We start from the raw sequence: 26,147 nt of genomic DNA on the forward strand, positions 1-26,147 counted from the left end.
TAAACTCTGTGGGTGCCCTCTTCTCTGAATTAGCAGAAGCCCTTCAAGCTCCATTTCAGTTTGGTTTGGTGGGAAAGGGGCTGTGGAGAGGAGGTTGGATGGGGGAGGTAAAGCTGTCTGTGTAACCAGTGTCAAAATGCTCCCTGTAAGCACGTGCAGGCAGATTAGGTGGGTTGGATAATGTAAAGAGCACCAAGATCCCCAGCCCTTACCTTGATCTGATGCTTTTTCTGATGTGTTAGCGGTGTCTGCACTCTTCATACCTTTAAGGTCTTGCTCTGGTTTTTTAGGCTCTGAAGCAAAATTGAGCACATTAGAAAAGGCAGCTCTGTAAAGAAAATAATTTCAAGTCTCCCATTTAGAGATTTTCAGTCCCCAAAGGAAGGCATCCTGTCACATTCAATTAGGTAGGTTTGGCAGTCAAATCAGAGCTTTATCACCTGCCGGGAAAAAGCGACTACAAGGGAGCAGTCACCCCCTATCTTTCATGCCAAACTTTGGCATTTTTACAGCCCAAAAGCTCCTGTCAGTATCAACAGAATTTCTGAAGTGAGCAAGAAGTGTGGGGGTTTGCCACCAATAAGCCCATACTCATAAGATTTAATGCATCATATTTTTTTCCTCTGAGTAGTAGCATGTTCTGAGAACCAGGGTCATGATGTGTGTATGTTGTTTGGGAAATACTTGCTAATGTGCAATATTTCAGTCACTAATTCATGTTCAGATGTATTTCTTTCTTGCCTGACATTTTGAGATCATTATGGGGCCAAATCCTGAATGCCATGGACTGGCTTAGAAGGAAAAGGGAGATTTTTTGTTCTTTTTTTTATTTCTGAGGCCCAGCGACATGAACATACTTGGAATACATATTATAGTTTATTTACTGCTTTTTTATCTGACTGAGTACTGGAGGATTTTCTTCTTCCCTTTTTTTTTTTTTTTTTTTTTTTTTTATTCTCTAGCTCTTTTGGCAGCATCAAACTGTTTGAGAATTTACTGCAGTGTTAATGTTTTCCTAAAATTTTGTACTGTTTTTTCTAAACATCTTTTAATAGTTTTGATCAGCTGTGAAGAGTTACAATTTTGGGAAGGCTTTTCTTGCCGTGCCCAGAATTTGAGAAGCACTGTAACCACCAGGAGCATTTAAAGAAATGTCAGGGACTATGAATCTCTGGCATCTCTGGGATGAGGACTAAAATTGCATCTCTGACAGCTGATCAGGTATGAAGCAGGATTTTTTGTTAATCTGACAGCAGTGAGTGTAATACTTAAAGGACTGCTTTTGCCTCCTGCAGATAATGGACTTAAGTATCAAAGTGAACAGTGTGGTCTCTGTAACTAAAATTAAAAGAAAAACGTAGCTTTTTTAATATCAAAAAGTAAGTAGGAAATTCTCTTTCACAAAATGGCCCAGGGTGTGTATTACAGAGACTTTTATCTTAAAGACAAGCTGTTTCCAACAGAGAACAGCTGAGATGGCTGAGTTGAGGTGGCAGATCTAAGGAGGGCTGATAGCGCCAAGTAGGGCTTGAGGAAGATAGATTGCTTACAATGGATCTCTTTGCTACCTGTGGGACAAGGATGGGCAAAATCAGGCAGTGACATTGGATTTGATATAACAGTTGCTTGCTCCTCTGATAATCCTGGCCTTTCTCTGCATGAATGCACTGTCTCTGTTGCTAGAATCCTGGCATTTCATTCACACTATTTGATTCAGGAACAAAGTGAAGACTTGTGTCTTGGGTTGCTGCAGGAACAAGCTCCTGGTATTTTGTTTGTGTGACAGAACCCTGACTGATGATGTTCTTAATTTCTACACTGATTCTTATATTACGTGGCTTTTGGCACTGGTGGAGAGACCATTGCTTACAGCCTGCTGAGCTCAGTCCTGGCTGTGATTGTCTCTGGTCTGCTCTGAAATGTTTGGGCTGATATTTCAAGTGTGGTACAGCTGGGAATGATGAGCTGTGATTTAACAAACGTTTCTCAGAGAAAGGCAAGATTCCTAAGGTATTGCCCTCCCTTCTAGCAGAGCATAATATTTGGGTCAAGTAATTTCTGCATATGTGATCAAGAAATATACAAATCTGTACCTATTTTATTGTAAATTCAAAGGTATTACAAAGTAAAGGCATGGAATTGAGCTGCACATATTTGGTCTGAACAACTACAGCTTTGAGATTTAAATTGGCTTTTGTTTAAGGAAAATATAAAGATGAAGGGCAACGAAGCTGGTGAAGGGGCTGGAGCACAAGTCTTATGAGGAGCAGCTGAGGGAATGCAGTTGTTCTAGCCTGGAAAAAAACAAACCCCAAGGCTCAGAGGGGACTTAATGGCTCTCTACAAGTATCTGAAAAGAGGTTGTAGTGAGGTGGGGGTCAGTCAAGGGAAAATGGCCTCAGGTTGCTCCAAGGGAGGTTTAGACTGGATATTAGACAGAATTTCTTCACAGAAAGTGTTGTCAAGTATTGGAGCAGGCTTTCCAGGGAAGTGATGAAGTTACCATCCCTGGAGATATTTGAAAGACATGTAGATGTGGCACTTAAGGACCATGGTTATGATGGACATGGCAGTGCTGAGTTGAACTTGATGACCTTTTCAGGAGAAGAGGAGGTCTCCAAGTAACCTCTCTGTGGTCTTGGATAAATGCACCCAATGCCAGGCATTTGAGTTCATGGAAAATATACAGCACATTTCCTTATAGCACAGCTTGCAGTGGATATGCCCAGGAAGGCTCAGGCTCAGCAATCAGCAAAAGGACTGTGTAAGGGAAGTGCACTGCAGTATGGGACATTAATTTCCTTTTTGTTTGCATTCCCAAGGAAGAGTCTGAACCTTACATAGCTGTCACAGGGAGCAAAACCAAGTGTCATTTCAGTGACAGAGGTAATCCATGTGCACAACCCACCAGTGTGAAACTTGATCAAAGCCCTCTTCAAACAACTAAATTATTTAAACTGATCTGAGTCTTACAGAGTAGGATGCTGACTAAAATGATTATACAAAGTATTTCTTTATTGTAGCATTCTTAGTTAAGCTGCTGTGCATTACCATCTCTTTCATTTGTATTATATTACTATATAATATTATACTCTCAGCACTGACTATCCCAAGAGATAACATGAGTAGCATTAGGGGAAAACAACACGTATAACATCAAATGCTTGCATATAACCAGTACACCATCATACTCAGTAACAGATCTAAAGCAAGGGGGAAACTATTTGGAAACGGAAGTCTGTGAAACATGGCATGACCAAAAAATAGAAATTGTCTGAGATGATTTCCATATGCTTAAGATAAAAAAATACCATGAGTGATTTGGATGACATACTAATGGATACATGAACTTCTGCCTCTGAATAGTTATGTCTTTGTGTTATACAACTGAGCTATGATAGATAGTTGTGAAAGGATGTAAGGGATAGTCAGTCACAAATACTTGCCTGATTTAACAGCTGTACTTTTTGAAGAAGAATATTCAAGAGTTGATGGATATGTCACACCTTTTCTTGGCTTGCCCTCTACAAAAAAGTATGTATTAGAAGGCATCACAAAATATTCTAAGTTTTCTTGATAAATTTCTCATCTAACATAGGCATCCAGAATTAGACCCCTCTTCTTTACTTCCCAATTCATTTTCATGAAGATTTCTTTCATCTGATGGCAGAATCTCAAAACCATACCACTAAAAATACTGGTGCCTAAATCCAGAATCATAAAAAAGGAGTTAGAAAGCATGAAAACACAGTACTGGGGAGGATTTGCAGAGGCCAGTTAGTTCATTCTTTTGCTCTCAAATGATATTGGGCACAAGGGTACAATTCCTGAAAGACATCTGTACAACTTTTAATTAAACCCCCAGCTTCCCTAGGCAGCCTTCTCCAATGCCTGACTATGCAGTTGACTTGGAAAGCATGTTTGATGTGGGATTCATTTCATCACGCACACAGCATTCTTCTCTGACCTCACTTCTGCAAGATGCCATTTCTGGCAAGAGTCTTTTGCAGTAATAACAGTGAGAGAAGGCTGTGCTTGTGTGTGGGAACATATGGTACCTATATTTAGATCTAAAATGAGAGTCCCGTCTTGAAACAATGAGGTACGTTTCCCAATTAAGCTTTAAACCACAAATCTTTTTAGTGCCAGAGCAGACGCCATCTCTGTTGGTACGTGTGGCCATGCAATTCCATCTCTTGGGACAGTTTTTACAATCACATACATCACTGAATGAAAAGTGTTGCAGAAAAGCCCAGCAGGGAATACTGCTTTGGCCTCTAGGAGTTGAGGGATGTAGGTCTTCCGGACCCTGGTGACTGTCTCTATGAGATGCTGTGCTGTGTCACGTATCTGGACCACCTCTGGGGAGTCCTACCTCCACCTCCTGCAAAACCTGAGTCATGGTGACCTCTCCTCTATTCTCTTGGGGGATTCTTTAAGGAGGTACATATGGCACTGCAAGCATGTCAGTTGTCATCCCGGGTGATTAATACAGAGACCAACAGCACTGAACAGAATTAATTCCTGCAGACTGAGCCACTCCTGGGAACTGGGGACTGTTTCTCCTGTGATGGTGATACCTTAAGTTTTTAGGTTTCATATTTTTCAGATCCTGCATTGAATTAGTGTATAACTCTGAACTCCATATAATTCCTTCACAGTTTTGTCAAGTAAAACAATCCTTCCAGGCCTGAGAATCAAGGATACCTTCTGCCTCAGGCCCCAGAAAGCACAAACAAAAGTGAATCGGGAGGAAGCAAACCCAGGGAATATGACTTCATTACCTGAAGCTATAATTGGACAATTAACCTCTGACATGCAAATAGAGCAAACTTAGAAACTGGGGACTGTCATCCATCTGGGGTATAGCCTGTGCAAGGCTTTTGCACTGCCCAAAGTGTATCTATTGAAGGCCTTTAATAAATACCTACTTTATTCTCTTGACTCTGTCTAGCCTCTGGGTGGCCACTCCAAGGCATCAATGGCACACAAAGACAGGTACATGCTAGAGGAACTCTAATGAGCAGAGATGTCCATGGAGCTGGAGAGTCCCTGTCTTTTGTCCCTTTTCATGTCTTTATCTCCTTTGTTTTGCTCTTCTCTGAAATTTCAGATGTCATTACAAAACCACAGATAAAGAAGGTAGAGTTACTGATGAGGTGATGATGTAAAAAGCTATTCCATTTCTCATTTACTGTGATATCAGCTGAGAGCAGCTCCACTAAGGTCAACACTCATCCACCAAAGAGCAGAGCTGGTAAGTTAGCATGAGTGGACAAACTGGAAAGAGCTTCCTTCTCGCCTTCTGGGCTTCTCTCACAGAAGCTGGCTGAAGTAAAGGGCAGCAGGTTTTCACACCCACTTCTCTCTGAGATAAAACTGGGATCAAGAGCCAGTAAAGACTAGGGAGATCTGCTAATTTGGTAGAAAGACAGTAAAGTTACAGGATCACAGATGATTTTTATATGCTTTCCTTTATCCCAAACAGAGAATGGGTTTTCAGTATGAGCAGTTGATACATGGATGCAGCAATAGCATGATAATCTGATCTTAATTTGGTATATTTCTGTGCTAAACTGATTTCTAATGCAAACCTGAAGCCTGCTGCTGTGAAAATACACCGGCTAAGGAGGGGAGGCTGGATTCTGGGATTTTTGATCAACAGCAATTTGCATCCCATTTGTGACCCATACATAGGCCTGAGGCCTGACCCTAATGTGGCCCTGTTCTCTGGGGCAATGTTAATATGTCTTTTTCACTATTGGAAAAAAGTTACATCTAGGTTGGAGTTTGCTTAACATACTTAAAAATGTGTTTTCATGTGGGCTGAAAACATCAGCTTTGGCCATTGAAATACAAGCTGTGGCATGGTGGCTGCTATAGTGCAGTGGCTGTTCACCCTCTCACACTTATTTGTGACTAGCAAACCCAGAAGTTCAGGACTATTTTCTTAACCCACTAGCTGCAAAACTCCCACTAAACTGAATGGAGTCATTCAGCTGAGTGCCAAGGCATTTCAGTGCTTGAAAGTGAATACCAAAGCGTGCGCATACCTCCTGGTGTGCTGGCTGCTTTAATGGCAGAGGACAGACCTCCTACTCCACTGCCCCTAAATCATGCCACTGTATTCCCTGGGTCCCCCAAGGATTCCTCTTCCCTGCTCTTTTGTGTGGACGTTCATTCACAATTTAAACACCACAAACTCGGTGACAATATCCTAACTAGGAATAAGCTGTTGGCACATTTCCAGGGCACAGTATTGCACATAGGTCTGCTGTGATGAAAGAGAATTCAGCTGGAGAATAGGAGACTCAGTTCTAAAGGTCTAAAGCTGCCCTGAAATTAATGCCTTAGGTGACTTTATATTTTTATTGGGCAATGCTTTAAGCAGCTCTGGCTTCTTATGACTCATAATCATAAAAAATCCATCCCCAACTCCTCTCTTTCTGAGAAGATCTGTATGCACTCAGCCTCAGGCTGCTGAGATGAGTAGCATAGCCTTCCTGGTTTTAGCATTCTAAATTTCTCTGAAATTCTAAATTTCTCATTTCAGTAGGGATAGTGAAAGTTTTCTTCCTGTTCATATATAAAATACAGAATGTATGTTATATGATACGTGACATTTATATTTGAGCTATTTCCATTTGAGTTGATAAATTAAGAGATCTACTGTCATGAGTGAGAGCACTCAGTGTGCATAGAATTAAGTGCACAAGGGACAAATCTCATCCTGCCTACACATACCCAGCGTTTCTTTGAAACACTCTTGTAACTTTCTCTTGTATCTTCTTTTATAGTGTCTCATTAATTAAGAATAGACGTTTTATCATAAATAAAAAATTCCTACAGTCTCATGGAAGAATTTCTACACTTTTAGCGGATGACAACTGACCAGCTGCTGAAGTGAAAAAAAAATCCTATTTCCCACTTATGTACCAGAATTACAATGTGCTGTTTGTTGGAGAAAAAAACTGCAACAAGTACAAGTAGCAATTCAGCTATTCCAGGAAATTCCTACTCATCCAAAATAAATCCTTCTCATAATATGGTATACCCATGGCAGACTGCTGTAAAAAAGTGCATCCAAACACATGAATGCAAAATTAGGATGACAGTTTGTTTTGGTCAGTTTCTGAGACCTCTTTTGCTGTCTACAGATTTTCACATGAAAAGAACATTATTTTTAGTAGCTGTTCAGTTGCTTGAGCTGTTGATTTTTCCAGAAATGGTGCAGTTAACTAACATCAATTGGTTGTACCGATCTTAAACCTCCAAAAGTGCAAGACCAGCAAGAACTGGCCCAATGTATCGAGAAGTTAGATTTAGAATTTTTATGTAAAGCAAGGTCAAGCAAACCCTCTTTCACAAAGGTAGAGTGAGTGGTAGGTGTAAGATAATCCGAAGCTGGTGTAAAGGGGATCTAATTTGCAAAAAAAACCCTTTTAAAATCTTTGAATTTAGTTGGTAAATGCAAGTGAGTTCCTATATATACTATGGGGAGGAAAAAAGAATGAGCATTAAAGCAAGGTGGATTTACCTGCACTGATTAGATATCAAAACTATTTGGCTAACAGAGGTGGAGAGAGTTCCTGACATACTTGGGATGCACCAGTCAAATGGCTTAATATAAGGTTTGCATATATACAGTAGGGCTACATGGGGTTTGACATAATCCCAAGTCATTTCAGGAGACACAAATTCAGGTGCAGGGTGAGGATGTTTCAAATGGCCAAAAGGCCTTTCAGTTCCCTCAGCAGCACTGCTTACCAGGGTGAAGAGCAGGAGATTTTATGCATCAACAGCTGGAATTAAGGTGCCTTCCAAGGCTCAGTCCAGAGTAGCCATCACCTCCTGCACTGGGCTGGGCTGAGCACACCCCTGGCAGGGTGCAGGTCTCTTTGCAGGCTACAGGGGAAGCCCAGAACAAGAAGTGTCTCAAATGCCCCATTCCTGCCAAAGCTGTTGGGGTGGGCTCATGGTGGTTAACCAGGTGTGTAAAACGAGAGGCTGCTTCCCCCTCTGCCCACTGCTGCTCAGCAATCAGTGGTGGGGAGTGCCCCACCCCAGAATGGTACCTGACACCAGGAAGGACTCCCTCCAGCGTGGCAGTGACAGGGACCGGACACCATTGGAGAAGCTCCCGCGGTAACCAGAGTGCCCGGCGACTTTCTGGACAAGAACCTTCCCACCTGTGTTGTCAATTATACCACTGCAAGGAGGAAACATAGTGTCTGAGGGTAGAAACTCCACAAAACCCTTCAAAACTGTTCTACAATGCAAGAGGTATGAAGTGATTCTTTTACCTTTAAACCGGGGGTGGTGGTGGGGCTGTGATGTTACTACTAAGCCTGCCGCTAAGAAATATTTGTGCTCCTTCCACATAAAGAAGAGCAGTTTGTTGCAAAGTGCTGTCAGGATCTGTTTGCTCTTCCCACTGATCTGCTGGTTCCCTGTTTAAGCTTGACCTAGTTGCACACAAGAAAAAGCTACTGCCTTCTTTACAATTCCTGCAAGCTTGATTGAATGACTCAAGATACAAGCAGAGGTCCTCAGAGGAATTTTCAGGCCAACCACGTGACAGAATGTGTTTTCTTTGAGCCTCGGTATCTGTTTTCTGCAAAAATCCAAGCACGTTTCTGACCTCAGCCTGGAGTAAACTGGACACAATATTGCTGGAAACCGTAGAAAACCTGGCAGACTCCAGGTGTGGTGCACATCAAATGGTGTTTAACACACACTATAACATGTACCTCGAGACAAACAGAAAGCCTTCAGTGTATGTAGCCTGGACAGCAGGTCAACCGGGAAGCAGCTGCACCTGCAGGGGAATTGTAGGGCTGGCAGTAATAATCAGGCAGGAAAATAAGTACTGCAAGCGGGATTGAAGAGTATGTTAGAAGCGTATTTTGCCGCGGTAATTGTGAGAAGCTGCTGTTAAAATAAATGTATGGAGAAGAAATTCACTGTCTGTGGAATTGCAAGCAAACAAAGCCAAAGCCAGCTGTCAAATGAGAAAAACTGAAGCCCTCACTGTAGCAATATAGCCAGCCAGGCTGCAGGGAGATTGCAGTGTTGCTGCCGGTATTTTTTAACTTCCCTTTGGGACTAATTCTGCATGCCGAGACAATTCCCGCTGTGCACTAGTATGTGAGGGAGGAATTGCGGCTAGAAAGCCGTCCCCTGGCAGTCACCTCCGCAGCGAGGGCAGAGCCGCAGCCAGGAGGTGGCAGCGCAGGGCACACACAGCCCCGCAGCCGGGGCACTGAGCGGGGCGGAGGCGAGGGGGAAGTCCCAAAGCCTTAACCACCCCACTCTGCCCGACACACCAGGTATTTCACAGAAGCGAAAGCACAGCAGTAGCTCAAATAACTCCAAACTAAGTCGTCAATCAGGTTTTAGAACTTCTGGCTGCATTTTCAGCTGGATGCATCCTGCCTGCGCATCCCACCTCCAGCTGCAGTGGGTATTGGTCGTGCAGTTATTCTCCGTTAGAATTTTATGCACATTTTTGCAATGCTAATAAAACTCTGAAAAACTTTTGCTGCAAAATTTATGTTACTCATTTCCTTGTGCAGTGTCCTTTTATGTAGCAGGAAAGCACATTACTCAGTCTTTGAAGTCAAGGGCAATTAAATTCAAACCCAGAGAACCAAACCAATCCCAGAAGTATGTGAGTTATATGTATTCATCACTGGTGATATGCCTATTTTTACTGAAGATTTATTAGTATTAGCAGCTCCATCTCTATCTTCCACTTGAATAATAATAGTACAATAGTAGTTTGTTATGCACGAATGAGAGATCTGGGAATCTCAAGACACTTCTCCAAAGGTTGAGAAACTTCTTCAAACACAACTAATTTCTATAGGAATACAGGATTGACAGCACTTTGTAAGAATGGATCCATGCCATCACACATGGACTTTCTCTCAGGTTTTCTACAGCAGCCTGCAATCAAACCTACAAGTGGGAGCTGTAAAGAATTTGAAAAGTCAAAGCTCCCTGCACTGAAATGACAGTTTTGTCTGAGTGCCTCACTCACTTCAACTCACTCACCTGTGAATTGCAGCATTGCAGATACTGGAAAAAGAAGCATAAATGTCCGTGCCGTAAACACGGTGTTTTACATCTTGACATCCAGGAGGGCATTTTGCAATGAATTCTGGATTGATTATCTTCCCCGCCTTGACATCACAATCAATCTGGGGTACATCTGTGAGTGCAAAATCTTGGTAAAGTCAGATTGAATGCTTTCATGGCTGAGAGAACTTGTCATGAAATGGTGAGTAACTGAGTGACGGGGATGCCCTCCTCCCAAGCCTTCATATCAATGGTTTTGGGATACAAGACATCTGTGTCTTCTCCCTCTACAACAGAACACATAATGACCCCTATACCAAGGGACGTGGCAGTAACTAAGGATGGAATAAGGGGGCCTGTGGGTATTTCTGACCTTCAGTGTTTGCTTCTCTGAAGGAAATATCTGTTATGACACTTTGCTGGAGAGAGAAAGAAGTGTAGTCACCCAGCCTGTGGTTAACACGTGGGAAGGAGGGGGTGGGGATGCTTCCCAAGCCTCCTGCTGTGCTCATGTAGCTCCGTTCCATCTTTATGTCAGGCTGAAGTCACAGCCCATTATGTTGCCTTAATTTTTAAAACTTTCTGCTGGGTACAATTTACTTTAAACAAGGGATTTAAGTGTGCATTTACAACCTCGCAGCAGGCTTGTTTGTCAGCTACATGAGCAAAATAATCTGTGGACAGAAATGCTCCTGCAGCAGAGTAGCTGAAAGTTAAACATCCTCGTGCACAGAGATGCACCTCTTGTCTCACACTAATCAGCTCCATGCGCTTTGTGTTACAGCTGGTCCATTTCACATATTTATGTCTGTGTCTCTCTGTGAAAACCTTAGTGCTTGCTTTGATCCTTGTGTGGTACCTAATGACCTATGAAGATACATTTTAGCAGTGAATTACAAAATTTTCCCATTATAAATGTTAAGTGGCACACACTTTACTCAATGATTTGTTTTCATTAAAAGAATGTTTTAGCTAAGGTATTATGCCATTGACTCTAGACAATTGTGAAGAGTTGCCAGAATATAATCTCACTTTGCACCTTTCTTATGCACCGGACATGTCTGCTGTAAAACAGCCAAAAATTCTACTGAGACCACTTACATAGCTTAGCCTTTTTTGTCTTCTTTGTGGCTTCCTTGGCTGTGTACGTACATGTAAGAAACACACCTAGAACAAATAAACGCAGTATCAGGAAAAAATGTGGACTATCAGCATCAGTCACCACAAGCTCCTCTGCATGAGATTTCTCAAATTTGAATCAACAGGTTGAAAACCTGAAATAGGAATATTCTCAGTCACATCTAGTTTTCTGCTTGGTGTTAACTTTGCAGTCAAGATGGCATCTGCTGTGGGGAACTTCTCTGAAGGGGATTAAAGATCAGTTCAGTTCACACATTCATCTATGCAACTAGCTATGTAAAGATGCCACGGAGTCCATGGGGTCCAGAAAACCACAAAAATATTTCCACAAGCCGTGGGAACTTTTTGCAATTGGTGTGATGGGGATGTTAATGAAACAATGTGCTCTGTGCATAAAGCAACTGTGAAGTTCAGGAGCCAAAGATTCGTCTTAATAATCATTTGGGAAGGCTATTCTGTAATTTTGTATTGTGACATTTCACTCACTGGTGGCAGCAGGTGAGAGATTCTGGGCAGCATTACAGGCTGTGTGACATTCTAGGGTGGCACGTCCCAGCAAGGGCACTCCTTTTCTTTAGTAAAGCAGGATTATGATTTGAAAAGCGTAAAAGAGACATATGCTGTCACATTAAAAGTTACATCCCAATATATGCATGTAGCTTACCATGTTATGTTTACTTGCTAAGTGATGACATACAAAATCTCTTTATTCTCTGTGCTTATTTTATAAGCATTGTATTATGGGTAATTGATAACTTCATTACAAATACCTTGACTTTCCTATTCACCTTTCCCTTCTCTGAGCTTTCAAAGGGAATTGGAACTCTCTGTGATGTGTCAGCTAATCCTTTTATCCTTCATTAAACTAATCTTACTAGAATATGCAATAGAAGTAATTTCCTTCTTTTATGCTCTTCTCCCCTAGACTGATTGCAGAGAGTCTGTAGGCTTAATCACACCTAGAACTCGCTCAAAAGTTAAAGCAGTCTCACACTGTCTGAAGTGACAGTGCACAGGTGCAGCATTTGGGTCTTTTGTCACTGGTGCAGTTGTGTAACCACGGCAAAAGTGTAGTTAGCTAAAAAAAAAGGAATGCATGAGTGGAAAATAAAGTGCAATATCTCAACTACTTGGAATGTTGCAGCACAATCTAATGTAGGGAAAGTAATCTGGCAATTTATGTAGAAGAAGTACACAAATTGCTGTAATTTGAACTAAGAACAACTGTCCTGACAGACTTGAGGATAACAGCTAGAGGGAATACTGCCTGGGAATGTCACAACCAGAGTATTCATGTAAGATGAATTGCAAGTTCTGGAGTTTCTACATGTTCCCAAAAAGTGAGATCCTGTCTGACTGCCGGGGAAAGAAAATAAGACACATTTATAACCTTTTGGTACCATCTTGTTCATTGAAATATCAAGAAAAGGGAGAATTGAAACAGATGATTTTTCTTTAGAGGGAAGCTTTACATTACAGACACTTTTCAGGCCCACCTGATATGGACTGCATGTGACTGGTCATATACTTAGAGATCTCTGCTAGTAATTAATATTTTTTTCTATGCCAAAGTCAATATTTTTTGTAGCCTGTATCTGAAAAGCTGTGCCAAGGCTTACACCTGCCACTGAGAGCTTCATCAGCCATGGAGTCCAAAGGGAAGAGAATTAGTCAGTAGTCACTGGGCATCCAGGATGGGAGAGCACAGACCCTACTCACTGCAGCACATCAGCTGTTCTTACCTAAGAAGGTTGCAAGGACTGTGGCCTTCATGGTGAGTGAAGCAAAATCTGGATGCGTCGCTAAGGATCTCTGAAAAGGAAAAGAGAAACACATCAGGCTGCATTTGGAGGTATTGCAGAGGACACTGGAATGGTGGGGGCAGAGGGACTGTGTGCTCTTCTTTAACCTTTCACAGTCCTTATATGCTGCATCCTCTTATTACACTTTTTAGAACAACTGATATCCCCAGAGGAAGTGGTGTTTGGGCTATCACACTCCCACGGACTAATTTTTATTTCTCTCCAAAACGTGTCTTTTGCTCCAGAAACCAAGATTTCACACACTTATTTCAGAAGCCAGTGTCAGGAGAGGGCATGATGGGCATGGACCTGTTCTGACATCTGTTCAAATCTGTTCACTGCTCTTCTAAGAAATAATCACAGAATCATATTTTCTGCACATCAAAGCACACCAGGTTATCTCACATAGATATGGGGAACACAAACAAATCCATTTACTCCTGAAAGATGTTGCGTGAAGTATTTTACAATTGTTCCATCATTTGTGAGCCAAATTACTGGTTTCTTTCATTTTCTGAGGATATGTGTGTGTGTACATGCATGTGAGCACCTGAGATTACGAGGATTCTGTCAGAACATCTGGAAAACATTTTTTCTGGGTCTGCATATATGGTTCATGACCCCTGCCATCCCTGAAGTTCTTGGCCAGGCTACAAGAATTCAAACTTGTTAGAGATAACCCCTCTCAGCCCCTCCTGAGCATCACCTGCTGCTTTTGCTATTATTTCATGATTGTTGAGGGACTCTTGTGTTGGGCACTCATAGTTAATCATAGTCATTAAAGTACTACATAATGTTTGATAAATAGAGTAAAAAGTCTGAAAGGGAGAATATCAAGGATCAAAATAAACTTGATCTTTAGAGAAACTTATACATGCTTACAAGTGGCAAGATTTGTTTAAAAAAAAAAACCAAAACCCAAAAGAGCTAGCAATCCAGAAAGAAAATATGAATGTTAAATAAGAATGCTAAAGCTACATATGACTAGGCAAAGCAAGATATCTGCTTCCTGGAAAAATGGCAGATTTCATCTGTTTTCACATAGTAATTAATATTCTCAGAAGCAGGGCTTTGGTAACCCCAGAAAGCAATTTAGAGAACAAGGCAGATACACGAGAATAAGAGAAAAAATCTGCATTCTGTCTTCATATAAAATGTTTCCATATTTTTACTTTAATTGCTCTTCTTTTTCAAGCAAGCCACATGCTATGAACGAGGATGACTAAAATAGTATGCTAATCTAAACTGAGTTCAGCCAGTTCTGGGTCTATATAATTTATAACTCTTTTTACATAGGGCAGATCCACCTCTGATTCTTATTTCTGTGCTACAGTTGGAGAACTTCAAGAGCCAGGACATACTAACGGTGTCACTTCCTAACAGCACAATGTCTTTCCTTGGTGATCTCCCTGAAAACGTTTCCTGCTTGGCTGCTGAAGCTGAAAGTGGCAGAGGTTTCTCAGAAGCCACTGAATTGAATCTGGGGGCTATGGAACGTGGCTCGACACAGTCACTGTGTCTTTCTGAAGAACGGTGGGCAGTGCAGTGGGGGTGACCCCAGGCCGTACAAGCCATATCAGCAAGAGCAGTTAGTTGGTGATATTCAGCTCTCAGGGTTAGTTTCTATTAAAAAGAGTTGCCCATCTTTTGGAACAAAAAAAATCCATTTTAAGCATTTACTGAATTTTGTTTCTACTGTGAAACTATTAAAAGAAATAGCACCAAGATGTAGAAGAGTGCTCAGAGAAACTTAGCTCAGATGCTTTTCTCCTCCCTTTTATGTTACAACCCACTAACACTTCAGGGGTATTAAACAATTGCTCCCCTTCAATGAATCCTCACTTTAGGTCAACCACAGAAAAAGAAGAGGCAGAATAAGAGTTGTAATTCACTTGCAGAACTACCATGCACCATTTAAGATTGTACCAACACTGGCTTAGACTTTGCAAAAGACATCTTAATATGAGCATTCCCAAAATTTGCAATGAACAAATTCAGCATTGGCATTTTTATTTAAAGTCCAAGAGGTCTGTGTGAATTTTTCCTGACAGTATTTGGCTTGGTGCTGAAATGTTTTTCATCACCAGTTTAATTAGAGTAGAAGAGGTCTGAGATGGTAAAGCATCCATGTAAAATCTGGCTTCATGGGTGGGCTGCTGCGGGTTGTGTGGGGAAAGTCCAACACTGCCTAACTTTTCCTGTCTTACAGAACATGTAACCACTTATATTGCCAGGGCTGCACAAGACTTCCCACTTCCCACTGCTTCCTGAAGGCCCTGCTGTCCCCAGGGCATGGCCAGCCACCCCAAGAGCCATCCCAGTCCTCTTGGGTAGCAGGACCCTAGGCTTGGCTGCAGCTGCATTCTCGACCTAGTTGGCTGGTAGGCATTTCTCTTCAAGGCAACAGAAAGTGAGCTTTTGTTCCTAAATTATTATGAATTCACTGTGGAAAGAAGCCAGTAAATCTAAAAGGATTTAAGACTTAAAGCCTGTCAGGGGTTCAGCAGAGTTCAGCAGACACTTTAGCCTACAATAACAGATGTTTATCAACAAGGAAGATACTGGAAGCATTTAGACAAGCTGTTAGATTTACTTAACAGCTTTGTTGTCACAGCTAAACAGAAAAACATCTTATTATGGACTCTGTATCTTTGGTGGTAGTACTTTGGCTCATGGAAACAAATTTTAATAGTAAAGAAACTTGGTCCTGCCACTATCATATTTTCTATGTTAGGCATAGAAATTTCTGGCATGTCAGGAGAAATGCACAGACATCCTGTGACACAGCTCTGGTGACAGTATTCCAAGGGGTGGTCCCGGCCCTCAGACCTTGGGCTGTCACATGGGGGAATGCACGGGAGGATTTACATTGCTGACTATTAAGTATCAGGCACAGAAGCTGCAGGCTTTCTGTAGGGGGAAGTCTGCGTGCGTTCATTGTGTTTGGGGCCGAGGGTGTCACCTGATTTAAGCTGTGTGAGATCTCCTCTACTGTGCACTAGCGTGGCATCTGCTCCTTCGCACTGGTAAAGAGAGCAACAGCTTGGAAAAAAAAAGCAGTGGGTTTTTTTGTTCCTCTGGGAAAGGAAGGGAAAGCAGGGCTCCAATCCATGCTTACGACAGACTTTTTACTCTGTGTAGATCCACTGAGAGGTTTGGGGATGTTTTATCTGTAGATCAAGAATGAAACTTTGCTATTAAATACAAAGCTGTACCTTTTCTGTTCCTTTACAAAATGAATAGATCCCATTAAAACAAACTGAAAAGTTCCTACTTTGTAGTAGTCTGGAGCATGAGTTTTCCTGAGACTTCTCCTAATCAGATTTCTGTTAAGGCAGTATTTACAGTCCCAGTCAGAACTGGGAAGTTGTGACTACACACTATTAAATCTCCTAAACTGTATGCTGGATCTCTGTTTATCAGAGTACCTTTTCCCATCTGAATCTTTCAGACTGTCATAACAGAAGTTACCTTTATGCCAGAGAAGCTATTACATATGCATTATATGAACAGGTGCTTCAATTTCTGCTAAGTACAAAGGTAGTAAGGAGTATCTCCTTCTGTGTTTCCCAGTGCAGCTGATATTTTACCTTTCAAAATCAAAGTCTTATTTGAAAAAAGATTGATTACTTTTTCCTGACCACAAACACTTGAAAACTCTTGAAGTTAGTGAAGAGACACCATTAGCAAGCTAATCTTTCTGTGTATAAAGTAAAATTTTTATACTGACCTTTTATTAGCAATTTGACTTTCATAAAGATCTGGGAGAGCTGCTAAATACTACAAACAAACAGATGGTTTAAATGCACATAAGTGTCACTGTATGGCAAACTGTAACATTTTCTGGAGGAAGTGCAGATTATAAGTTCTTGGTTTTTGGTGTCAGGCACTGCTGTCCATTCCACATGCAAGCTGAAATTCTTTGCTTGGACCATGTGCTTTGCAGGAGTAAGCAGTTTATCTCCTGTAATCTCCTGTGCCACAGAAATTAATTTGTATACTCTCTTTGTACCACAATAGTGTGTGTCATTGTTTCCCTTTTCAGGGGGTTCTAATTTTTCAGCAACACTGCACCATAAAGAAAAACAGAAATGGACTTTGTTTGAAATCTATCTGAGCAAGTAGCGTGGAGTTAGCAGCAGGATCTCAAAGCACTGTGGGTTGAGTTAAATATGTGCCCTTTATGGGAAAATCAAGTGGGCTTGGTGTAGGTGTGCTAAACTGGCTCGGATAAACAAGAGCTGATCATCATCTTCTAGAGGAAAACATTTTAGATTTGTTGTTGTTGTTGTTGTTGTTGCAGCTTTTTAAATTTTTTTTATTATTGTTTAACCCTTTCTTTGTTTCATGCTCATACTCTGTACCCATGGCATTGTACCTTGTTGGGTAGTGCAAGAACTGTTTGTTTTGGAGCACACAGGGTGATGTGACCAGCACTTGCCACATGTGATTTCGTTTCACCCCGTTTCTTGTCAGAGGGACGAAGTTAGGTACCCTCAGCACACTGCATTGCTCTGAAAGTCTGTACATAAAAAAAAGTACGTAAGTGGATGTTTTTTGAAAAACAGGAGGTACTGAATTTTGCTGAGGCAGAAAGGTTGAATTGATAGCTATAGTTCATTTCAGAGGCTTAGACTGACCTGTAGGTTTACCAGGCCAGGTCACAAAATGTAAGATCCAAAGCGCTATTTTGTGAGGTGAGCTTGTCTGCATGGGAGGATAGACTTTACTGTGTGGTCTGAAATAGAATATATGCATCCAGGAATTTTAAAATATCATAGACTTCATCACCTGCTATGAGAAAAGGTGAGGGAACGCTCACCTTTCATATTTCTTTCATATATGGAAGAACCCAAAAATGCTTCCTGGAAGTAGAGCTGAGCTTCAGAGCACTGTAGTACACTCTGCCTAATTACCCTGTGTCTCAGAAAGCTGACAAGGAAAGCCAGGCTTCTGTGGCTGCAGGTCTTTGCTGTGTAGTGGAGGGGTTGTAAGAAGGAGTGTGTGTCACACATTCAGCAGTTGAGTGTTTAGTAAAACGAACAAAGGAACCACTATTAAAGGAGTCCCTGGGCCTGGGGACAGCGGGGGAGTGGTGGTTCCCCACCTCCAGGGCAGCCACTCCTTGCTGCAGCCCCATGGTTTGCACATTCAGGTGGGGAGGAGGAGGAAGGGAGACTCTGGCTCTCCTCTGCTCCCAGGCAAGTGGCAAGTTGGCCCCCTCCTTACTTGCTTTCTTTCTGACCCCATGTTCGTAATTAGTGGTTGCACAGGGGTCTTAGTCACAGAAAATTGGGGTCTCCCAACCTTTTGTGCCCTGGAGTCTGATGATGGGGGACTTCTTTTGTGATGAGGCCTCTCTGAGGCCATGGACAGTTATCCTTGATTATCCCTCACCACTTGCTTCTTATGGCAAGACTTTGATTTTTGTGGCTGCGAGATAATGTTTTAAATGGTGCCTGCTCTGCTTTGTGAGGTTTCTGACTCACAAGAGGGCCGTGGGGACTGCTGGTAGCCAGTAACCTCTTGTGGGGTACCTATCAAGTCACTCTCAAGTCATTGAAGTGAGGTATGGGTGGATTCAGGGGTCTGAATTTCGCCTAAGTTGCACCTTGGGCACAGGAGTAATTTTTTTCTGAGGTGGTTGAACAAATGTTTGTATGCAGGTTGGCAAGAGGAATTCAGTTCAAAATAGCTCTCATTCAGGTAGGTATAATGAAGAGATGATATACCAAGAAATTTAGAGACAAATAGAAACATGCAAGCAGCTCTGCAGTACTCATTTTGTATTCATGCAATACCCTGAAATTAAAACATAAGGTTGAAGTAACAGTGATGATGACTTCTCTACATTCCACAGAGTTCTTTCAGGAGAAAGTAATTTATTTAAGACTACAGTGTGATTTAACTTGCCAGACCTTTCTCAGAGCTTAAATAAAATTGCAATGATTATACACTTTCATCTGTCTCAGCAAGAAAACCATCAATTATGTTGGTCTGACCTGCCCCTTCCAGCAAAAAAAGAGATACATTTAGAATATGTCACCCACCCACAGAGAAAATATAATTTGGACTGTCTGGATTATGATTTCGTTGGGGACCATTACACTGTACTTTCCTGGTTTCTGCTAATGTATTTTTCTTTAATTTTTCATTTTGATGCACAGCTTTCATGCCTCATTGAGAATTGCTGTTAGCTTAAACCTGTGAATCCCTGTCCAGAAAACTTCCTCCCTCTGTTCTCCCCGCCACCATGGCTTTTGTCTGCTCACGTATCTGCCCCACTCACTCTCAGGCAAACTTTATCTGCTTTTCTATTTTGACCACTACTTCTGCTTAACATCATTCAGACCCTAGCCAGGTGCCACCAACCTCTGGCACTGCCATTTTCCCAAGAAATAGAGCGCAGGGAAAAATACTTGAAATTCAGCAGTGCCGGAGGGCTGTGCTAGCTTTGTAGCATGGGATTTAGATTTGTGGCCACATTTCTTTCCTTTTTTTTTTTTTTAGAAAATGTGCCATTTTATATTTCCAGCAAATGGTTTAAACAAGTCAAAGTGACTTTTTAAAGTGCAATACATGGTTTCTCAGATTGGATGCACAATAAAGAGCACTGAGTAACCATGCTATTGTGCTGCCTGCAAACTAAGAATTAGTGTCGTGTGTCAGAATTCCCCTGAAGGTACATATTTAGTCTAAAAGCAAAGAATTTCTGTTAAAGGCACTGAAAAAACTGCACATAACCCTGAGGATGGTTTTGGAATTTCTGTAGCATGTTCAAACAAAACAACATTTTTTTTTAGGTGGAAACTTAGAAGCAGAAATTTAGAGAAACTGTAGGATGTTTACTCTCTGCTTAAAGCTACACATAACCCTTTACTACAAAAGTGAATTGTATGTCTAGATCAAAAACCAAACTCATCCTTAAGCATGCTAGTAAATTTTTTGTAACAGCTCGCAGAAAACTTTTATTGATCCAGCATCTCCTACTGTTTGTATTACTAGTGATATCCCATGCCAAAGCCAAGGACTGGTTGGATAAGGATTCAGAAAACATTTGTAATTAAAAAAAATAAATCTGGAACTACCCTGGCATTTGGCACTTCTTTGAAGTAAGGCAGGAAGTGATGAAATTCATTGATGGCTAGTAATGACAACTTTATCAAGGAAGCATCTTTCACGAAAGGTCTTCAGCAAATTGGGAAGCATGGGAATGCTGTAGAAAGCATTTTGAAAAACCAAGCTGAAATTCACTTCTGTGGTGACTCCAGTAAACTGAAGTTAAAAAATTAGTTTCAGTTTTGCAATCTCTTAAAAATGATAGTCTCATGCTCCTTGCACAGCATAACATTTTCCCTTATATATTTTGTACTTTTCAAAAAATATTATTTCTTCCTAACTGCATTACGTCTATTTGGAAGTGTTTTCTCCAAGCCTTCTCAGTTAAATATCTTTCTGATACCTTTAGTTTAGAAAAAAACAACCTGTGCAACAAGGGAGGTTGCTACCGAAGGCAAATCAGAAAACAGCCCCAAACCACCTTCTGCCCCTCAGTCATCTTTCTACTGCTGCTTTATTGGGACCTCCAAATGGCTTGTCTCCTTGCAGGGTCAGCTGCTGTGGGCCAGGATGCCCGACCCCACATCCCAAGACGTTCTGCATGGCCACCCTGCCCATTACCCTCCCCAGGCAGTGGTCATTGCTGCTTTGGCTTTGCTACGGACTGCTCCAGCTGTATCCCTCCCAGCTGGTGCTGGTCTGCAGCCCACCTGCAACCCAACAGGGGCACTCAGGCTGATGTCTCTCACCTGACAGGGCTGTTCTGGGGAGCAGTTTGAAAACTGTGGACCTGTGAGTAACATTTCCATTTTTTTGATGACTGAAGAAGACATCTCAGGGCTCCAAGCTGCTTTTGGGAGGAAAGTGAGCTATGGATTTCAATGAGTGCCAGCATTATAAATGAGGCTATTAGGGGTTGTGCTGGTTTCCTGAAGACATGCTGTTGGTGGAGGTACTGGTGAGAGACATGACACAGTAAGGGCCAAGCTGTGCAGCCTTATGGCATGTGTGTTGGCAGCCCTTAGCAACTGGCAGGAGTGGTCTCTCTAACATATGGGTCATGTGGACAGCATGAGGAATAGCTAAGCTTCCAAAACTACATTCCTCAGTATCTGAGTGCCCTGGAGGGAAAATGAAAAGCTAGAAAACATGGTGGCAGAGAAAGTGGCCTTCAGAGCCCAGTCCTGGATACTGTGACAGTGTAGGTGCAGCCAGAAATGGCTGAGAAATGTGTCTCAGAACCAGGCTAACACTGTTTTACTAATTTTGCATATTAGAGTATTTTAAAACCTGCTGCTTTGCATAGAGATGGATCACAGGATTCTGTTTCTGAGACCAAGATCAAGAAGGGAAACCACTTGGACTGGGAGCAGGAACTTGCAATTTGTGGTCTTTTGTTTTGAAAACAAACTAAGCCTACAGTCCTCAGCATTGCATAATCTACTTCCATGCTCAGGAATTTTGAACTTTGGCTTTAGGAGATTACCATATGAGCTTCTACTTCAAATCTAATTATTGCCTAACCTATGTATTTCTTTCTACATACAGATTTCACCAACAAAAATAGAAGATGTAGACAACGGAAGACTGAGTTTCTGTCCCAAATTACTACCTATTTTGAGGTGTACTTTGATGGAAAAGCTTTCTCCAACAGGGTGCAAGCAGGCTTTTATGACTTATGTGATGTCAATATTTGCTCTTATAACATTTGTACGAGGTTGCTCCCTTGGAACCGCTCTAAACTTCTCTAACCTCTCACTCCTCTCATCTGGACTCCTCCTCTCCTTCCCATGCTCCCTCATTTCCAAATAGCCTCTTTCTTCCTATGCTTCATGTCCTAAAACTTCTTCAACCAAGCCCAGAAGGACCAAATTTTCAAGTGTTGAAGATGCATTGCAAAAAAGGTGAGAAGGATGGGCTCCCACCAAGGCAATCAGGATGGACTCCCATCATCCTCAGCTGGCTGGCAGCTGTGAAAATATCCCTGTAGTCAGGGAGTCCTTACCCTTTTGTAGCTCTGACTCACTGAAGTTCTCTACAGCCAGAATACACAGCCCTGCTGCCAGCTTTCCTCTATGTCTCAGCCCTGTTCTATGGGCTGAAGGGTAAATGATGTATTTGGGGGAAACAAGAAAGAATGGAGCCTTCTGAGTCCCTAAAGGAACCTGGCAGGGAGATCGAGAGGCACAAACATGGCCGTGTCCAAACATCTCTGTAAATGAGTGATTTTTGAGGGGTAAAAATTTCCACAGTTTTGTGTACAATCCTGAAGGTGTTGGAAATCCCCAGATCATCCTGGTGGGGACATTAAAGGACTGCATGAAGCTACACAAGAACATTCAGAATCTTGCCGAAAATTTTGGCGCGTGTGTAACTGTCACTTGGCAATTATGTGCCTTTTTCATATGAAACAAGCTGCCAGCTGAAGGACTGCTGGCTGCTGTGTTACGTGTGTTACATTTACAAAGATATTTTATAAGGTGATAGGCTGAGCAACAGTTTGCAAATGCAAGCTGAATGTATTTTTTATATCTGTGTCTGTGGGACGCTCGGTTGAATGAGGTGCATTAAGGATCACTGACACAGATTGTGTTCTTAATGTGCCACTGACCTCTTAATGCACTCTGAAGTTCTGGAGATAAAACAAAGATGGGATGGACTTCATGGGTGCTAGGAAGTCAGTTCAGCCACTACAGCAAGAATGATGTTAAGAACTGCTTAAACCTAGATAATTTGAATAGGCCAGAGATGGTTATAAACACTCTTCTGAATGGGAATGTGTTTCCAGTTTGGGAAATGAGATATAGATTTGGATGTTCTACTTAAAAAGGGAAGGAAAAAGCTGCAGATGGTAGTTTGTTTTGTGGTTTTGTTGTTTTTTTTTTTTTTTTTGTTGTTGTTTTTTTTTTTGTTGTTGTTGTTTTTGTGGTTGTTTTTATTTGGTTGGTTTTGGTTGTGTTTTTTTTTTTTTTTTTTTTTTTTTTTTTTTTTTTTTTTTTTTTTTTTTATTAACATGAATTTTCAGGAAAAATATTCATGCTTCCTAGCCATTGGGAAATTTTCTTTCTGAGCAACACTTTCTGTTTGTTTTTTTTTTCAGGCCTCAGTCACTGAAAAATGAGTCCAAAGGGGAAAGGCAGCCCAAGGCAACCCAGCTAAGTCCTGTTGGAGAGGAGAACAGAGAAGATGGCAAGAGAGATGAGGGTGAGCTGGCGGCAGAACGAGGTAATGGGCTCTGTTCTCTGCTGGCAGGGCACCTGCAGAGGATGTGGTAGCAGCCCTCAGACAGCATTAAATGTAGAGCTGCCCCAGAACAGAGTTAGGCGCAGAATGTTTGCAGAGCCTAGAGCAAATACTTGGGTAGCTAGCCCATGAGTGCCATGCTGCCAGGACTGCCCAAACCTGGCAGCTCCCGATGTTTGCAAGGGGCAGCTACACCCACACAAGCCGCAATCACAGCTGGCCAGTACAGCTACCCCACAGATGCCTTTGGAGCCTACGGAATTTCAGTAGATCCTGACGTGTCTATGGGCCACAGTGCTGGAAGAAAACTTCATCAGTAACACATGCTCCCGTTGTATCTGAACAAGTCCCTTCACACATCAGCTTGCTTTCCACCGGGCACCATCACGAGTCAGCGCGCAGCACTTCTACTCCCGCCCTGCGCTCCCAGCGCTGCCTGCAGCCCCTTTGCCCAGGGGGCTTAGAGAGTTCATGAGGGCGGTGCAGGCTCCGGCAAGACAGACAGGCAGAGTTTAATTTACTGACAGAGATACAATCTAAACAATCACAGCTTTTCTGGGCATTTCTGCGCCTTTCTGGGCCTCTTGTGTGGCAGTGGGAAGCTGCGCTGCCTGTGCAGCATTTACCCAGGTTTTCCGAGAGGGAAATGTGCAGCAAATAAAGGAACTGGGATGCAAAAGACTGGCAGCTGCTTTAGGACTGTTAGAGAGGCTCTTTTACGGACGAATGAACCGTCAATTTGTAGTAAGACATTGTTTTCTAAACATAGCATGAAAACTGTTATCTTGCCTGGCTGGTCATTAGAAGAGAGATAATTATAGTCTCTGTGCGACAGCCGGGCCCAGAACAGGGGCTGCATTGTCCCAGGTCCCAGCTGAGCTCTAGCACAGGCTCCCCAGGCAGCGCTGGGACAAGGGGGCTCCTTGTGCCCCGGCAAGTTCAAAAGAGGAATTGAAGTGCTCTAAGTAGGTGTTAAGCACCTATTTCTCTCTCCGACTCTGGACTTAAAAATCTACTCCGCAAGAAAAAGATGTGGAGGGCAGATCTGTGACTACTGTAGCTGCATCCTCCCTGCTTTCTGTACAAGACATGCTATGATTATTATTTTTCTTTTATTTAAAAAATCAAACCTCAAACCATCAGTTTTGCGATTCTGCGTTTCTGTTTTTCAACACAGATTAATGGAATCTGTAAGATGGATAGGTTTTCAGAGGGAAGGACATATTATATGTTCAGTGTCCACTCCCTGAGCCCTGAACGAGAAACCTAAACCTCAGCTGATGCTGCAGCAGGCTGGAGGAGTCCTGGTGTGGACCCAGAGCTTCAGGGGGGGCCAGAACATCCCTCCAGGACTGCCAGGAATTCCAGACTTTTGTTTTTCATTACCCATGCAGAAAAGACACTGCCACCCCAGCCAATTGCAACGGGCCAACACACACCTCGCTGCTCTGGCCCCTGCCCGTCCCATTGCAGGAGCAGTTCATGTCTACAAGTGCCACAGCACTGGCTTTGTTCAGGAATACAATCAGAGTTGCAGGTAGTAAACTGAGTTATCACCTTTTCTTGCTCATTTCAACCAGGTGCCTTAAATGACTTACCTATCAACACTTAAACTGAAAGAGAATAGATTTAGATTAGATATTAGGAAGAAATTCTTCACTGTGAGGGTGCTGAGGCACTGTGAGGCACTGTGAGGGTGCCACAGCTTGGCCAGAGAAATTTGGGATGCCACGTGAAGTGTTCTCTGACTAGAGCTTTATTCCAGGGGGGGAAAGGAAAAAGTTCAAAATTCTCCAGGCAGACCAGATACAGTCAAGTTTTTGATGCCATTGTTACATAAACATCAGGTTTATTTTTAGCAATGTTTTCTAAGAAGCAATGGCCAGAAATAATAAATAATTCTGACATTTCACATGAAGTAATTGGCCTGTTTTTCAGCTTCTGTGTTCACACTGTGGCTCAGGTAGTGCCCTTTTAGAAATACTCCAATTAATTTTGACAAAAATGAATGTAATGATTAATTTCCTACTACTTCTGTGAAAGTCAGTAACTAGGTGAAAAGGGAACACCTCGTTAATGCCTCCTCTAAAGGAGAGGCTTTTGTAGGCTCTTATCCTTATTAGACAAAAGAGAATCCAAGAGGAGTATCTTTCTTACATTCCAAGTATGAGGAAACCTGGTGTAGCCAGTAAAACTGCTTGGTTCAACCAGTCAGTGGTAAGAGCTGCAATTATACCACTGGGGAAAGCAGTGTCTTACATTCAGTAAAAGAACAATTAAAGACGAAGTTAAGAACATAATATTACTACTACAGTGGAAACACAGTATTGGCAGTGCATTCAAAGTTTCTTCTTAAAAAAACCTACTTTTTATGTACTGAATAACTAAAAGACAAGAAGTCCTTTTTGTCATCCCAGTGAGAGCAACCCCAGCAACTCAAAGGATTAAGTAAAACGTGCAAGCAAAGTAAATTTGTTTAATATAAGATACTAACTTAGTATTTGAAAATCAATGTGTTTGTAGTGCAGTTAGTTATTTTTGCTTGAGCTCTCTATGCATATCTGAAAGAGATCAGTCTTACAGCCATGACTTTCATTCAAGAGATGGACTGAATAAAGTCTGAAGAATATGGTAACAGAGAAAAACAGATTTTCTTTGAGTGTAGACAAATGCAAAGTGTTTTTAACTTCAGGATGTATATAGGAAAACACTAGCTATAAACAACTCCATGGCTTTTCTCAGTAAAATGTATTTTAAAAGAAATCTAAACAAAATTTTCTCTGTGTGTGTTTTCTTGTTTTGATGTTTTGTTTAAATTTTGGA

The 26,147-nt window shown here is 41.9% G+C and overlaps 1 protein-coding gene across 6 annotated transcripts in view; it reads right to left on the reverse strand.

Moving 5' to 3' along the window:
• VIT (vitrin) overlaps window positions 1–26,147 on the reverse strand; it is a 59,955-nt gene that overhangs the window by 32,602 nt on the left and 1,206 nt on the right. For 4 of the 6 annotated variants that reach the window (XM_038130560.1, XM_038130559.1, XM_038130557.1 and 1 more), the window contains exons 2-7: window positions 12,963–13,032; window positions 11,182–11,247; window positions 10,057–10,228; window positions 8,076–8,209; window positions 3,447–3,524; window positions 213–293 (exon numbers count right to left, since the gene is read on the reverse strand). In XM_038130560.1, coding sequence (XP_037986488.1) covers window positions 213–293; window positions 3,447–3,524; window positions 8,076–8,209; window positions 10,057–10,228; window positions 11,182–11,247; window positions 12,963–12,993 — 562 coding nt within the window. In that variant the 5' untranslated portion in view covers window positions 12,994–13,032. The remainder of the gene's footprint in view (window positions 1–212; window positions 294–3,446; window positions 3,525–8,075; window positions 8,210–10,056; window positions 10,229–11,181; window positions 11,248–12,962; window positions 13,033–26,147) is intronic. The other 2 variants (XM_038130558.1, XM_038130555.1) reach the window with 1 other exon arrangement.

This window comes from Motacilla alba, chromosome 3, assembly GCF_015832195.1.
Source record: "Motacilla alba alba isolate MOTALB_02 chromosome 3, Motacilla_alba_V1.0_pri, whole genome shotgun sequence".
In the NCBI taxonomy this organism is placed as follows: domain Eukaryota; kingdom Metazoa; phylum Chordata; class Aves; order Passeriformes; family Motacillidae; genus Motacilla; species Motacilla alba.